This window comes from Polypterus senegalus, chromosome 2 (genome assembly GCF_016835505.1).
Source record: "Polypterus senegalus isolate Bchr_013 chromosome 2, ASM1683550v1, whole genome shotgun sequence".
In the NCBI taxonomy this organism is placed as follows: domain Eukaryota; kingdom Metazoa; phylum Chordata; class Cladistia; order Polypteriformes; family Polypteridae; genus Polypterus; species Polypterus senegalus.
This window is the reverse complement of record NC_053155.1, coordinates 277,271,775-277,289,302: the sequence shown is the minus strand read 5'-3', so window position 1 is coordinate 277,289,302 and position 17,528 is coordinate 277,271,775. Positions and strand designations below refer to the sequence as shown.

Sequence of the window (17,528 nt, the reverse complement as noted above, 5' to 3'; positions counted from 1 at the left end):
ATTAACAGCTGTGTTTGGTGTTCTTCCAGATGGGCTTAAAGTGGAGAAGGACAAACAAACTTTGATTGCATTCACTACACTATTGGCACGCAGACTTATTTTGCTAAACTGGAAGAATCCTTGCTCTCCTCTTTTAAGTCAGTGGGAAACCAAAGTTTTATACTATTTGAAATTGGAAAAAATCAAATTCTCAGTTAGACGATTGGTACAGAATTTTTTCAAAACCTGGCAGGATCTAATAAATAATATTTTAGAATAAGCTCTTAAAGCACTGAGGAATCAATTCTTTCTGCATTTCTTTTTCTTCTCCATTCATCTCTATTGCCCTTTTAAACTAATCAATTTAGGTATGTTTACAAGCTTTAAGTTTTACTCCGTTGGCCATGCTGTCTTTCTTAGGGGTGGGGGTTAAGTTGTTTTCATTCTATTTTTTTTTTGTAAAAATTGATTTATTTCTATGGAATGATTACAATAAAATTAAAAAAAAAAGAAGAAAATAACATTATTTATTTCAAAGAATGCGGAAACTGGCATTCTAATGAAATGCACTGCCCATAATTGCATATATGGGTATGCACAAAAAGAGTTAATAACAGCTTTGGAAAATTTTTAATGGTATTCATTTATCATACTTCTGCCCAGGAAAGGAATACAGTTTTGGTTGAATATAACTTAATGGTTAGGTAATGTTAAATCCTTAGAATGTGAATTTGTATGACACATAGGCTCCAGCTTTCCAATGACCCTGCCCTGAATGAAATGTGTAATCACTGACTTCCTGTTTTGCAGTCCTGTCGATGTATCTGATTATAGCCTTTTTAATCTAAGCATCACTTCTCTCTTTATATTTTCTGAATCATTAAATCATTTTTTTAAAACCAACTTAGTATCAAAAACCACTACTGCTTACAGGTAGAGATACTATGAATTTTTCTTTTTCCTTTTCTGAAAGTTTATGGTATTAAACCTATAAAAAGCTAGAGTGGTTAATCAAAAGCAGTGTGAATGGTAGTCACATATGGACTGCATATGTTTTGCACGATTTGTGGTTACAGGTCATATATATTTTTGCTGTATTACTACTCACAATGTTTTTACAAATGTTAACAAATTCAGTAATACTCTGAATATGATCATTCATTAGTGCAAAAATCAAAGAAGACATTATATAAGTCACATGATGCAGTCATTTTGGAAAATGTCCCATTTGCTTCTATAACTTGTTCTCTTAAACCATAGCTTAAAATGATATGAAAACTAGCTATAGATTGCACTTTTTCATGTGTGGCTTTAGGGAAAAAACAAACAAAATAGGGCCACCAATTCCACACAATTTACACACAATTAACATAACATGCTCAAATAATAATAATTTTATTTATATGCAACCTTTCCTATGTTCAAGGCATTTCCTACCCAGTGACACAATACGAATTGCCATAATTATAGTATAGCATATTATTAGTTATTCCAGGAAATAAAATATTGTAAGAACTGACATCCATAGCTGTGTTTCATCAAGGCTAATACTTTTATTGACATTAAATATGCTTTAAGGAGCTATGTAACCGTTGTTTAAGAGAATTTTAAGTTGATGTGTAATATACAGCAAAAACAAAATGTCTATAATACCAACTAGAAGTCTTACCCAAGAGTTTACTTGCAAGTTGAAATGTAAAATGGATAGATCAGTGTAACAAACCCATAAATGCTGAGTTGTAATTTTTTTCCATGGAATGAAATCATTGTGTATTGATACTATATTATGATATGATTTGAACTTTAATGGAAATAATTTCTTCAGGAGCAAAATCTGAACTGTTCTATGTAACATGTCATTGGTGTTATTGTAGAGTCAACAGCTACTATTTCAGTAATAGGTACAGTAATAGTAACAGTTTGCACATGTAATTTTATTTTTTTAATGTAATGATTAGTTTCTTATTTCTACTTGGTTTGAAAAGAATTCACTTTTTATTAACGTCTTATATTATTTATTTACATTACCCCGAGCAGTTTCATATAACTGTTACATTGCAATTATCAAATCACCATAGGTTACGATATAAATACTGTATGCCAACATTCACAACATTCATCATCCCTCGGTGGATAAATTTCAAAAATTTTTAAGAATGCTTTCCTTGAGTTTCATCTCAAACATGTCCTAGTTAGCTGCTTTACTGATTTTTTTTTTTTTTTATTTTATTACAAACTGGATTCCAAAAAAGTTGGGACTCTATACAAATCGTGAATAAAAACTGAATGCAATGATGTGGAGGTGCCAACTTCTAATATTTTATTCAGAATAGAACATAAATCACGGAACAAAAGTTTAAACTGAGAAAATGTATCATTTTAAGGGAAAAATATGTTGATTCAGAATTTCATGGTGTCAACAAATCCCAAAAAAGTTGGAACAAGGCCATTTTCACCACTGTGTGGCATCTCCCCTTCTTCTTACAACACTCAACAGATGTCTGGGGACCGAGGAGACCAGTTTCTCAAGTTTAGAAATAGGAATGCTCTCCCATTCTTGTCTAATACAGGCCTCTAACTGTTCAATCGTCTTGGGCCTTCTTTGTCGCACCTTCCTCTTTATGATGCGCCAAATGTTCTCTATAGGTGAAAGATCTGGACTGCAGACTGGCCATTTCAGTACCCGGATCCTTCTCCTACGCAGCCATGATGTTGTGATTGATGCAGAATGTGGTCTGGCATTATCTTGTTGAAAAATGCAGGGTCTTCCCTGAAAGAGATGACGTCTGGATGGGAGCATATGTTGTTCTAGAACCTGAATATATTTTTCTGCATTGATGGTGCCTTTCCAGACATGCAAGCTGCCCATGCCACACGCACTCATGCAACCCCATACCATCAGAGATGCAGGCTTCTGAACTGAGCGTTGATAACAACTTGGGTTGTGCTTGTCCTCTTTGGTCCGGATGACATGGCGTCCCAGATTTCCAAAAGAACTTGAATCGTGACTCGTCTGACCACAGAACAGTCTTCCATTTTGCCACACTCCATTTTAAATGATCCCTGGCCCAGTGAAACGCCTGAGCTTGTGGATCTTGCTTAGAAATGGCTTCTTCTTTGCACTGTAGAGTTTCAGCTGGCAACAGCGGATGGCACGGTGGATTGTGTTCACTGACAATGGTTTCTGGAAGCATTCCTGAGCCCATTCTGTGATTTCCTTTACAGTAGCATTCCTGTTTGTGGTGCAGTGTCGTTTAAGGGCCCGGAGATCACGGGCATCCAGTATGGTTTTACGGCCTTGACCCTTACGCACAGATTGTTCCAGATTCTCTGAATCTTCGGATGATGTTATGCACAGTTGATGATGATAGATGCAAAGTCTTTGCAATTTTTCGCTGGGTAACACCTTTCTGATATTTCTCCACTATCTTTCTGCGCAATATTGTGGGAATTGGTGATCCTCTACCCATCTTGGCTTCTGAGAGACACTGCCACTCTGAGAAGCTCTTTTTATACCCAATCATGTTGCCAATTGACCTAATTAGTGTTTATTGGTCTTCCAGCTCTTCGTTATGCTCAAATTTACTTTTTCCAGCCTCTTATTGCTACTTGTCCCAACTTTTTTGGGATTTGTTGACACCGTGAAATTTTGAATCAACATATTTTTCCTTTAAAATGATACATTTACTCGGATTAAACGTTTGATCTGTCATCTACGTTCTATTACAAATAAAATATTGACATTTGCCATCTCCACATCATTGCATTCAGTTTTTATTCACAATTTGTTTAGTGTCCCAACTTTTTTGGAATCCGGTTTGTAATTTTATTGTATGTTTTACTGAACTTCAACTACAAATTTTGCTCTGTCTCATTTTCGTTTTCATGACACGTTCCATTTTGTAAGCTTTATTGGACACATTTCCATTTTCTGGTCCTGCCTTTTGTTCACAATAATTCCCAGTGATCCAATGTCACTTAATAATAGGAAAAAGAAGACCACCTAAAGTAAATTCAAACAAAAGAAGGAAAAGAATCTTCACAGTGGGGGAGCACGAGATGAGACGCACACTGCGGGCTGTCAACTCACGGAAGGCAGCTGGACCTGACAGCATCTAAGGACGTGTGCTGAAAGACTGTGCAGACCAACTGGCTGGGTTCTTCACCAGGATATTCAACCAGTCTCTGTCTCAGTCCACTGCGCCATCCTGCCTGAAATCCTCTGTCATAGTGTCTGTGGCCAAGAAACACACCATCACCAGTCTTAATGATTACAGGCCAGTTGCACTGATCCCTGTGGTTATGAAGTACTTCAAGAAGATCATCAGGAACCACATCATGTGATTCATTCCCCCCCATGCTTGATCCGCACCAGTTTGCCTACAGAGCAAACAGGGCTACGGAGGACGCTGTGGCCACTATTCTCCATGCTGTTCTGTCCCATCTGGAGCAGCAGGGGAGCTACACACAGCTGCTCTTCACAGACTTCAGCTCTGCCTTTAATACCATCTTACCCCACAGACTGGTGACCAAACTGTCAGACATAGGACTTTCACACTCTACCTGCATTTGGATCAAGGACTTCCTGAGTGATCACACTCAGAGGGCTAGAGTGGGCCCCTACTTCTCCACACCCATCAGCCTCAGCACTGGCTCCCCACAGGGCTGTGTGCTGAGCCTCCTGCTCTATACTCCCTGCACCCATGATTGCAATTCCTGCCCACCACAGTAACACCATTGTTAAGTTTGCTGATGATACCACGGTAGTAGGTCTCATCTCTGGGGGGGGATGAATCTGCCTACAGGGATGAGGTGGAGAGGCTGGAAACGTGGTATAGGAATAACAACTTGCTCCTAAATACAACTAAGACCAAGGAGATCATTGTGGACTTCAGTAAGAAGGCAGACAACATCCAGCTACTAATCATCAACGGGGACTGTGTGGGGAGGGTCTCAGACTTCCGCTTCTTGGGAGTCACCATTAGGGAGGACTTGACCTGGGGAACACATGCTGCTGAGATAGTGAAGAAGGCCCAAAAGAGTCTCTACTTCTTGAGGGTGCTCAGGAAGAACAACATCCCTGAGAAACTCCTGGTGTCCTTTTACCGCTGCACAGTAGAGAGCATCCTGGCCTACTGTCTCTGTTTGTGGTTCTCCAGCTGCACAGTAGGACAGAGGAAAGAGCTCAACAGGGTCATTAAGGTCGCCCAGCGGAGAGTCGGTTGTCCTCTCCACTCATTAGAAGAACTACATAGTTCCTGTTGTCTCAGAAGCATCAAGAAAATTATTTAGGACCCATCACACCCAGGACTTGCACTGTTTGAACTCCTGCCTTCAGGCAGATGTTTCAGATCCATAAAGCCTAAGACAAATAGACTGAGAAACAGTTTCTATCCTTCAGCCATCACCATGCTGAATGCTGCTAAATGGTCAATCTGACCTAGTGCACCTTCATGTTTACAATATAATACGCTCTTGTGTTTACAATACAGCTCTAAGTTAACATTGGATAAGGGAAAAGTGCAATATGACATATGTATGAGTGGAAAACATTGTTCTGCTGTTATGTACTATTTTAGTACTTATTTTATTCCCTTTTTATTTTAGTTTTAACTTGAGTAATTGTGTTTTGTTTATTTTATTTTTTGTCCTGGAAAATTGCACCTAAAATTTCGTGGTACAATGTCTCATTGCTACAATTAAAATAAACATTTACATTTAGATTTTTTTGATTTTGATTTATACTAGGTATCTCAAACTAGACTTAATGCATTATATGCAAGAAACAAGTACATTAAGTGAGGTCTTAGTTATGATATCTCAGGGACAATTGTGTACACCCACTTAAACTGATTTAGTGTCACTCTTCCACTTAAAATTAAAATGTCTTTTGAACTGAGTAGGAAACTGTAATACCCATCTTGTGGTGAATACGGCAACACACCTTATCAGTGCATGCTCCCAACATCAACCTTGCTGGTATTAAAAATTCAAATTGCTACAACGCAAGGAAACATCTCTAATCTATATACCATGCTTCAGAAAATTGTATGTTAAATTCACATGCTATATAAAAAAAAGCTTTCTATTGGCAAATTTCACTTGAATGCTCTTTCAAGTAAGTACCATGTGGAGATTACTTTGTTAACCTGTATTTACCAAATTGTGATTTAACATTGGCCCTCAATTTAATTTCTTTATATAAAAAAACCAATAATGAGTTCAGTTCTTTGCACCAGTGTTGCCAACTTAGCGACTTTGTCGCTATATTTAGCGACTTTTCAAATCCCTCTAGCGACAATTTTTTTAAAAAGCAACTAGCGACAAATCTGGTGACTTTTTCTTGTGTTACTGGAGACTTTTGGAGACTCTGATGTGCCTGTACTGACTCTTCTCAACTTGCCAGAGCCGCTGCCGCTGCCGGCCCCTCCCCTGTCCCAAAGCACTCACAGACAGGCCCGTCCTCTCGCAGGAGTCCCCCCCCCCAGCTGCAGTTACAGCAGGAGATGCTCACTCCTACGAGTCTCAACTACAAATGAATTGCCCATGCACGAATCCGCCATTAAGTGATCCCGCCCTGGCTTGTAAGCGGGATGTAAATTAAAAATATCCTGTTCCGATGCATATTAAAAAATGTTCTTTGTCTAAAATAAATTGCTGCACAAGAATAAATCGCTGCATTTGACTCAAACAGCCTCATTACTTACCTCATCCACTGTGTGTGTGCTTCTCTGTGACTTTAGCATAAACATATAGCTCGCTAGTTCATCATGTCTAAGTCAAAACTATACTCTCAGAAATTCAGAAAGGAGTGGGAATCAAATCCCGAATTCAAAGGATGGTTGAAGCCTTTTATTGGAGATAATACACGGGCATACTGCCTGTATTGCAAGACTGATTTTTATGCCAAACTTTGCGATATAAAAAAACACATGTCAACTCAGAAACATACACAAAAGGCAAAGCATTACAATAGTTTCACACAAAACAAACTGCCATTTATTTCAAGCTTCAAATAAGTGTCACGTAACTTTATGAAAGCCATATGACAGAATTGTCTCTTACTTTCGGTTTCTGAATTTGCAAATAACTTGCATGTGCAGCGTGCATTATGCAAATTACGTGATGATCTAGCGACTTCTAGCGACTTCTACGACAGCCAATAGCTACTTTCCTTACTGACGAGTTGGCAACACTGCTTTGCACAAATCAGTCATGAAATAAAAAGTGAATTCATGTTTCTCTTTTAACTGAAAATGAACATGAACACAACAACAGGGGAATGGGAATGAGTGACATCACTAATTTTAACTCTGAAAACATCCATAGCACACTGTGGAATAAAGTTGTAATAATTAAATTACTTATTATGTAATAAAATATAGACATTCAACTTGCTATATTTTACCACAGTAAACACGTAAAAGAAAGCAAAACAAGAGCAAAAGGGAATGAAACGTCAGCCTAAAGAGGCAAATCAAAACTGAACAAAGCCACATCAATGATTTAAAAACAAAAACTAGTAACAAGTACAAATATTCAAACTGCCAGAAAAAAACATTAATGAAAGCTAAGAATGAAACAAATAACAATAGTAAAAAATACAATAATTCACGCTTCAGAAAAGGCTTTTAAAGCAGCAGAGACCTTAAATAGGGTTGAGGGAGATTCCTACAGCTGGTGAAGGTGCTATATAATACTACTATTTGGAGTAAATGCTACCACATACCAAAGAATGTTAGGTATAGCATCAGGGTGTAAGGCAAAGCATTATCTATGATAAAACAACAGGAGTGAGCACCTGCCTAAACAGACTAGCTGCTAAAGAGCATGACAACATAAAACAGCGATGAACACAAAACAAAAGGATTTTAAAAGATTCCAGAGGTTATGATTTGCCATGCAAACTGTAAAATGTGAGAAAAACATTCATGAAAAACCTTTGTAGCTCAAGAACATGATTTTAAAATATATTTAAGTATTTATTTATTTATTTATTTATTTAAAAATAAAGCCAGTCAAAAAATTTAATGAGCAGATTGGATAAAAAAGTACTAATACCAAATTTAAAAAAGACAAACATTCAAAATGGCAGAAATACAAAATACCTAAGTTTCAAAAGGTCATAAATGTGGCACAAAGCTAACATATATCCAGTAATAATTGAGTCAGTCTGTAATCCAATACCAAAAGGAAGCTTAGACATTGGGAATGGGGTCCAGGACAAAATCGTGTCTGTGTTTTTTATTATATTTTTACTATAAAAAATTTTCCTACATAGCTTTTTCTAGTTCTTTGTTCTGACCTCATTCTTATCTGTATGCCTCACATTTATATAATTCTATCTACAGTCTTCTTTCACATTGTTTTAAGCTCTTATTTCTTATGTTTCCTGGTTTCATTAATACAAAGATATATTAAATACATTTAGAAATTTGAAAAAAACAAGACTGATTTGAATAACAGCTGCAATGGTCTCTGAAATGTCTGGGAATATAACAGATTTTACCTTCTCCTGTCTTCCAGATGAAAACCTCAATCTCTTCGCTGCCTTCTTTCTCAATGGCAATCTTTTTCATACCATTTAGGTACGTTGATTCATCTTTGTATACCAGCAAGCTATTGATATCATCAAGTGGGCACTGTGTTTTGCTATCTTCCTCTTTCAATTCTATAGGAAAGAAATATATTAAAAAATTACTAATTTATAAGTTAACTAAGATTAATTTTTTTTTCTGGATTATAGCACCATAATACCGGGTTTGAATCCTAAGCCAGATGTTTGCCAATTGCATCTGTGCTTGTAATGTTTGCTTTTTGATTACTCATGTCTTCATGCACAGCCAATAAGCGTGTTTCTTAAATCCATTGACAGCTTTAAATTGGACATGTTTGAAGGTGCAATGAACTGCAGTACCATACAGGGTTTGTTTCTAGTTGTTACTCAGTGATGTTGGGATCGAAATAACTCATTTTATCTGATTAACCGGATTCATTAATGAATGGATGGATTGTTATTATACGACTTGCATTTCTTGTATGCTACATTTTTTTCAACTTAAATTTTAATGCTAAATGTATGACACAATTTGTGACTTACTGTATTCTCCGGTTTACATCACCAATAGCTTCAATTTAGTTTCCATGTCACTCTTCAGATTTACAGTAGAATTTGAACTTTCTTAAAACAAAGTACTAAACCAGAATTAACACTAAGATTGTCGCCCTTATATATTATTATAATAATGTTTAATATACAGTACAAGGTTGAGTTGTTTAAAAAAATAAATTCTACACTTAACCTTTGTGTCCTGCTGTCCTAACTCATTTATATAGGAGTTCAATGTTTCAGTAATAGTTGTGATGGATGGCACAAAGGGTGTGATGCTTGGACAGGGGGAGACAGCCTATCAGGACCACTGATTCCCCAATATGCTAGGTGGTAGCATCCCTGGGCAACACTACCTGAACGGACTTCCACAAGGCATGCTGGGAACTGTAGTCCCATGAGGCAGCCTTATCGTGTTCCATGGGTTCTGCCAGAGGATACTGGTAGGATCCATGATCCCTACTTTGTGGGGCTTCTGTTTGACCTGGAAGTACATCCAACAGGCCATACCCTAGCACCGGAAGTACTCCTGGTTCCAAGATAAAAGAAGCCACTCAACCTCATCTAGGTGAGTTGGAGTTAGGAGGAAGTGGACAAAGCTTGTACCTGAAGGAGTTGAAAGAGAAAGAAAAAAAGAACTGTGCTTGTATTAATAATTATAAAAAGCCTTTTGTAAGCTCTTTGTATAAATAAATCTTTATTTGCACCCAGGAGTTGTGTCTGTGCAGTTGTGTCTAGGGTTTGGGGTGCTGCAACACCCCCTAGTGGTCATATAGTATACTATACATTAATATTTGTTTCATTCTGGGAAGAATTACCTTTGACCTCATCACAAGTGAACATTGAGCAGCTTGGTGTAAGTCTGTAAAAAGCCAAATATCCCCCTGGTGACAAATAAAGTTCTATCTATCTATCTTATTTATACAGCTGAAACAATCCAATAAAATATACTTTATTCTAAATTTTGAATATTACCAAATTTCCATTACCTGGGCAGGTCTTGCAGCACTTTCCTTCAATTTTCACTGGGTACTCGCATGGATATTCACTTGGACATGCCATCTTTTTGCACTCCTGTGTGCCATCTTTACATGTGCACAAAATACATTCCAAGATTCTGTGAGGCCGCAGTACTGGATGCCACACCTCTCCATGGGAGTATGTTTTTCCACTGTATGTGCATGCTAAAGAGAAGAAGACATTACATTTTTGAAATACTGATAAAATCAGAAAATTGAGTGTTTGAAAAAAGGTCAGCTTGTAATCTACAAAAAACATTAACACTGTTACCCGCCAAGTCAGTAATAACACCACACATCTTCTCCAGTGAAGCTTTTTGTAGGAAAATATTAAACGGGAGTTATGAAAATATGCTCATAATTATAGGATTAGTCAAGACATTATGTATGAGAGAATATAAAACAGTTTTAATGAGAATAGGCCATTCAGTCCCTCAAAGCTCATCAATTCCTACTTACCTTGAATGTACTGATTTTCAGAAGTGCAAACATATACCATTAAAGTATAAAACTGCTCAACACAGAAGTGTCAGCTCTACTGCCCCACAGCTCAAAGTGTATGTATGCCTGCTTGGAGTTTGCATGTTCTTCCCATTTGTGTACTAAATTGGGAGACCAATGGTTTTCAACTGGAGTTTTTGAAATTTTGGAACTTTGTACATAATGCACTATTTCCGATACATCAATACAATTTAATTTTTTGACAAGTCCTTGAAGAATAAGAGTGTTAAATTTCAACCAGACAGATGGAAGCTGAATTGTTTTTTGTGGACAGAGAGACATAACAATAACAGTAGATGCATTTCTGACACCTAAAATGAAAGCTGAGAGGCAATTTAGAGCAACATGTCCATCAGGATCACCATAATCCTGTTTCATAATTAAATCATTGTGGGCTGTGAGCCATTTATTAAAATACACACAATAAAGGCCTTACTATGTGCTCTAATGTCAATTATTTCTTGAAGACTTCAGAAAGTTGGTAGGGAGAAGAATTTAAGCAGCATATGGACGGACTGCCAATGTATTTCATGTAAAACGTATCAAGTACTTCACTGAATTTTAATAATCAAGTAAGTGTGCAGCCAAAAACATACCCATAACAAAAATACAAAAAGCTAAAAACAATGTTTCAATATTTTGTAATGAATAGATTTTCACCGTTTTATGTGGAACTTCCATGCAATTGAAATAGCAAAGCAGTACTGTATCAAACGTTTATCTCCAGGTATTTTTTTTTTTCATTTTTTTGGCATATTATTGAAGGTTATTAAAGGTTTACATATGTTGATTACAAGTTAGACATTTATAAATGTTGCACTCAACAAAACATCTTCTGGTGTTTAAGCACTGTTTATTTGCATCATTAAATACAGTACTCCTTTATTTACACCTATCATATGTTTGCAGTTATGCCGACAGCCATATATATTAAATACCTCTTTTGTGTTTTTCCTGTAAAACAATCTTCATAGTTGTTCCAGCTGCTCCCTTATGCATGAAACTTTTCAAATTTATGCCTCTGGGAGTATTGCTCACTGTAGAATGAGATGTTTTAACCAATTTTCCCTTGGCCTGTGCTCCAAAACACTGGTTTTGTGAATGTCTCTTGCATTTAATGGGATAAAAAAAAAGTTTAGTAATGAATCTTATATAGCTAACATTCTGAAAGTTTACATATGCTTTAAAAAAACAATGTTTAATGTTCAGTAAATATCATGAACAGTGTTTTGGAGAAATATTTAAAATGAATTGTCTTAATTTTCCTAGTCCAGACCAAACTTTGACAGGACACTGCCCAGTCTCGGGGCGTAGTCACAATGGTATAAAATGTACCACTATGTAAATCAACAGGAATCATCCTTTTGATTTTTTTTTAATTTTATTAATTTACAATATGCCATGGATTGTTTTGCTACTGGGCAATATAAATCAAAGTCTATAATGTTAAAGAAAAAAATATTAAAGGGGTGCATTCAGTCAATATTCAGCTTATAACTAAATAATATTTTCAAAGTCATGTAAGCAGCTCAGTGGAGCTTCAGATAAATGTCAGTTAAATATGTGCATTTCAAGGATCAGAATTTTGCTAGGAGAGCACTTGTCCTAACCAGGATCTGAAAGACATGTAAGAAGAGAAAGAACTATGAATACAAAAAAGTTATTGGAAAGCATGGAAGAAAACCTGCTACAGCCTGCAAGTAGGCTCGGAACATAGTTGTCTGTAGGGTTATAACCCAAAGTGACACTCTTGAGGCTTAAAACTACAAAATGTCAAAACCTGGGACTTCAATCAACATTATGTGGTAAGAATTGATATTCACAGTTTGGGAATATTTTCCATTTTCCCTAAGAGAACTTAAACAATTTGTCAAAGACGAGTGGACCACAGATTACAACTGAGATCTTATCTTTAGAACCCTAATTTCTGGAAGACATTGTGGTATCACACACTGATTACAGTTTATCTATTGATCAATGAGAAAAAATCCTTATCTAAATCCATGTAGATGCAATATTTTTAGAATTAAATAACATATTGAAATTTCCAAATGGAGTAAATATTTTATAGACGCTGCACATGCTGTAAGTAAAAATAGCATTTATAATGTTTTAAAACTTTGTAAATCATTATAACCTGAATCTCCATAAAGATTCTTAATTATTTTTCTTTTCTCCATAAGGCTGGTCATGCATTTCCCTGTTCTAAAAACATTTACTCCTTTTGCACATTTTTATTGGATGTTTGAAAATTGCCATAGACTATAACATTTTCATTTATTATTATGTTAATGTCTTCAAAGAAAATGATCTCTGTGATGTCTGTCTTCTTTCTTTAGTTCTGCCATTAAATGTCCTTAGTCAAATGCAGCTATAGTTTTAGTTATACAAAAGGATCACTGGCCTATATATTATCCATTATTAACTTAAAGATTTATCTTGTATTACTATAAATAATGCAAAATAAAGAAATTAATTAATTAAATGAATAAATAAGCTAGTAAAGGAGAAAAAAAGAGTAAATGCAAAATGTATTATATACTTTATATTTTTAGTTATATTTATGATGATACTTTTAACATATTATTGTAAATATGAAATTAGTTACACATTATTAATAAAGAAAACATCAAGCAACAAAACAAAAAAGGTACTGACTTAAAAGATGATCTGGCACTAATACAGATCCACAGTATATCTCACGTACTTGTGTGGTCTAGTGCCTAATAGTGACATACTGTAGCTTAAGCGCTGTCCACCTCCTAAGTGCTGAATTTAAATATCTGCCTATGCCTCTAAACTAGACCTGTTTGACTGAAATTAAAAAATTTCCAAAAATTGCACTGAAAAAACATGACTTTCTATTTTTACAAGCAACATAACTAGATAATGTTTCCGTTACAGGTCACTTATTGTTTCCCCAAACCACAACATTCAAAGACACCAGCAGGCAATGTGTTTAAAGGTACATTTTTTTTCATACTTGTTTTTCATACTTGTTATTCCCTATGGTCTGAAATAGTTTTTATGTACCCCATGAAAACATATTTTCCACATTTGAGAGTTGAATATAGATGGTAATGAAATATGATCAGCTTTATCACTGTTAGGCACTGAATGATTTCAAGACTTGAGTTAGCACCAAAATGACTTCTCAACATGCTTAAGATGCTTATGAATTTCTACATCAGGCATAAATACATACAACTCCTCTGTTCAGCTGTGGCTGGATCAGTTCTGATGAAGCATAACTAGGATTCCCAACCAAATCTGCAGAATCTGTTAATGAAAAGAAAACAGAAGAAACAGGGTCTCAGACCAGCATATCAGTATTCTTTTAGAACAAACTTCTTATGTACATCTAATATTCAACTTTTAATCAGAACAATATACAGTACATTCACCACGTTACGTTGTTGTGTAGCTCAATATAAAGCACCTTTATGCTGTCATTGTTTTATTAGAACACAGATGTTGGGATCATTTATTATTAAAGCCTATGTGTCTTAAAGACAAAATAGATTCTACTGAAAATGTTGTTGTTTTTTTTAGTTGTTTTGTTTCATTCCCCAACCCAAAAAGTGTCCTTTATAAATGTATGTAGGCGTGGGTGTACCCTGCGATGGACTAACATTCCATGCAGAGTTGGTTCCTGCCTTGCACCTGATGCAGTACCAGCTCCTCACAATCATACACTGGAAAAAAGCATGTTCAGAAAAATGAATGGATAAATGAAGATGCTCTTGTCTTTTCACTACATACTGTACTACACATATCAGAATCCCTCACTGTCAAGAACAACATGCCCCAAGGACATCACCAAAGCCTGGAGATGAAAAGTTCTAAAATTCTAAGGCTAGATAAGAGGGATCCTCAATAAAGAGAATGGCACACAGAGTACCACAAAGGAACACCACATTACATTATTGTGGGGTGTGTTTCAGTCCTGTCATCTTGCCTTAAAATAGAACTCTTACTATATGGTTACTGGAACACTTAATCAAATCCTGGTGATAAATGTATAAAACGGTGGCATGGCACTACTGGGGGAGACGAAGACATTACACTGTATCCAATGGAGGGTGAATATGGGGAAGAAGTGCTAGGTGTATTTATTGTTCTATAAAGTGGTCAGATCTGTTTTGCATTATTTATAAAGGAATGGTAAGAATGCTAAGAAAGAGAATGCTGGGGTCCTACTCAGAACACCGAAGGGCAAGCAGCCCAGAAACTTGGGATAAAGAATACTTTTCTAAAAGGGTCACCAGGAATAGATGTCCACTGTAATAAATATGAATCCCATCCCCTGTATATTTAATATAGTATAACTGATATATATGTATATATATATATATCCAGTGTGTATATATATATATATATATATATATATATATATATATATATATATATATATATATATATATATATATAAAAAATGGTGTACATCATAGTTTTAATAATATGTAAAGATTATCTTATTGAATGAATATCCCACAGAAAATTGCATTTTCACATCTTTTTTGAACATACTGATCCAAACTTATTGGAAAACAACTGAAGTTATTCAGCTCTGTTTAGTAGGTAATAGGAGTTACATGTCTCCATCAAATAAATAATGATCAAGAGCAAGTTAGAGGGGACATTCCCATAAAAAAGGGAAAAAATTAATATGGCCTGTCACTAATAGTATTTGCTTAGTGTTAGTAAAAAAAACTTTACAAGTACCTCTATCAAAAGGAAATCTTAGAAAATAGGTTGTCTAACAGGTATGAGAATGGAAATACTTTCCAAAGATTCTTCTTTCTGTCAGTACATATTCAGATACATAGTGTATAAATGGATCTAATTCAACATCATTTTAACTGTTCCTAAGAGTAATCATCTTACAACACTCTGCCCAAATCCATAGTACAATGATAAATGATGTGTAGGCTTTTCTAAAACTGACTAATGTTGCTGTTAAAGAATCCACTGTATGAAAATAATTTAATAAGTGGTGTGGCTGGATAGTTACAAAAGAGAAGGCAACTGCTCTTAGAAGAACATTGCCAGCATCCTGAGATTTGTCACAGATCAATATGGCTAATCCTTAAGTCTTTTTTAAGAAAGTGCTGTATGACAGATGAGACAATTAAGAAGCTTTTTCCTAATAAAAAACATTATAATTTGTTAAAAACAAAATACTGCATTCCAACAAAAAAATATAATTTCAACCCAGAAGCATGGCAGGGGTTTTCAGCTGCTATACAATCTTAATATCTGGACAGCCTGCAGTTACTTAGGGCATTTGGGGAACAAATTCAAATACAGGATGTTTATATTTTTATCTAACAGATGACAAATAGCAGAATATGAATTATGAAGTGCTAAAATAATATTAATGACAAAATGTAAACCCTTCAGCAGAATCTTTAAACAAACAATATACACTGATGAGATAAATATAATGACCACCTGACTATTATACTGTTGTCTCCACCAAAACTGCTCCGACTAACTGAGGCATGGGCTCTACAAGACCTTTGACATTTTATTGTGGTATCTGGCACCAGAATGTTAGCAGTTTATCCTCTGACTCCTGTATGTTGTGAGGTGTTACTCCAACATATCCCTCAGATGCTTTGTTGGGTTCAGATCTGGAGAAGTGGAGATCAGGTCAACTTCTTAAACAATCCATCATGTTCCTTAAACAATTCCCAAACAATACACAAAGTGCTGCAGGGTGCATTACCTTGCTGAAAGATGCCATTTCCCAAGGGAGATCGTTTAGGTAGAAGGTATGTGTCAAATTAACAACCACATGAATACCTGGACCCAGGGTTTCTCAGTAGATCTTTGCACAAAGCATCACATTCGCTCCACCAGATTGTCTTCTTTGTACAATGTCTTCTGATATTCCTGTTCTCATTATAGGTAGGTAGATGGTGGACAGGAGCTGGCACTGGCACTCTGTTTGGCCTGCAGCTATGCAGTCGCATATGCAGCAGGGTTTGATACACTTTATGTGTATAAGGGAAAAGCATTTAGGACTGAAGTAAAAGGAAGCATTCTTTTATACACAGATTTCTGGGAATGTGGAAGAAACTACTGACATATGTAGTTAACACTAGAATTACCAGAGCCAATGAAAAAACTCATAAATCCGGGCAACCTTAAATCCCTTTCCACCTCTCCTCTAGCGTCTTTTGTCTTCTAAATGTGTCGATAAGACCATGCAGCATGCACCCTGCTATACCATCCCCCCCACCACCGCAGAACGGGCAAGAAGTTCTCCCAGTTCCTGCCTTGACTGATTATCTGGGAGTGAGCTACCCAGTATTGTAAGAGGAAATAATTTGATGTGTATTTTGTGTCTACAGCAATCTATGTAAACACATTGTTAAAACAGAAACGTTTTTCATGTTTTAGTAATAAATAACAAAATGTAGACATGAACTGTATAATGTGTGAAGGCTGATGGCCAAATATCAAATAAACACTTTCACAAAAGGTACAAATGCAATATGACAGCTTCTGTGGTATAGCGGTAAGATCCACTAACTTATAATCCAGAGGTCATGAGTTTGAAGCTCGCTCCCCAGCAAATTTACCGTTTTGAGTAGTGAGCTGCTGTTATTGTTATTATTATACAATAAAAACATACATTTGATTTGTGTCTGTAACAGCCAGTGTAAATTTATAGTACTTATAAAAGTTAACTTTTTTTTCACTTTTATTCTCTCAGTCATGATCACGATACAACAGCACACCCCCGCCATATCTGACGCTGTTACTTTTTATATTGGGAATAACTGTAGATCTGAGTGGTGTTTTGAGACAATGGAACTGGAAATTCTATGATCTGGAGGGATAAAAGCTGACACACAAATGTTGGTGAATCTACCTTCTTCGTATCTCACCGTCACTTGAATTTTTTTTTA

General features: G+C 35.9%; 1 protein-coding gene across 1 annotated transcript in view; it reads right to left on the bottom strand.

Moving 5' to 3' along the window:
• Positions 1-17,528, bottom strand: part of chrdl2 (chordin-like 2) — a 72,254-nt gene that overhangs the window by 28,695 nt on the left and 26,031 nt on the right. The window contains exons 6-9 of the mRNA XM_039745633.1: positions 13,814-13,887; positions 11,547-11,715; positions 10,078-10,272; positions 8,489-8,650 (exon numbers count right to left, since the gene is read on the bottom strand). Coding sequence (XP_039601567.1) covers positions 8,489-8,650; positions 10,078-10,272; positions 11,547-11,715; positions 13,814-13,887 — 600 coding nt within the window. The remainder of the gene's footprint in view (positions 1-8,488; positions 8,651-10,077; positions 10,273-11,546; positions 11,716-13,813; positions 13,888-17,528) is intronic.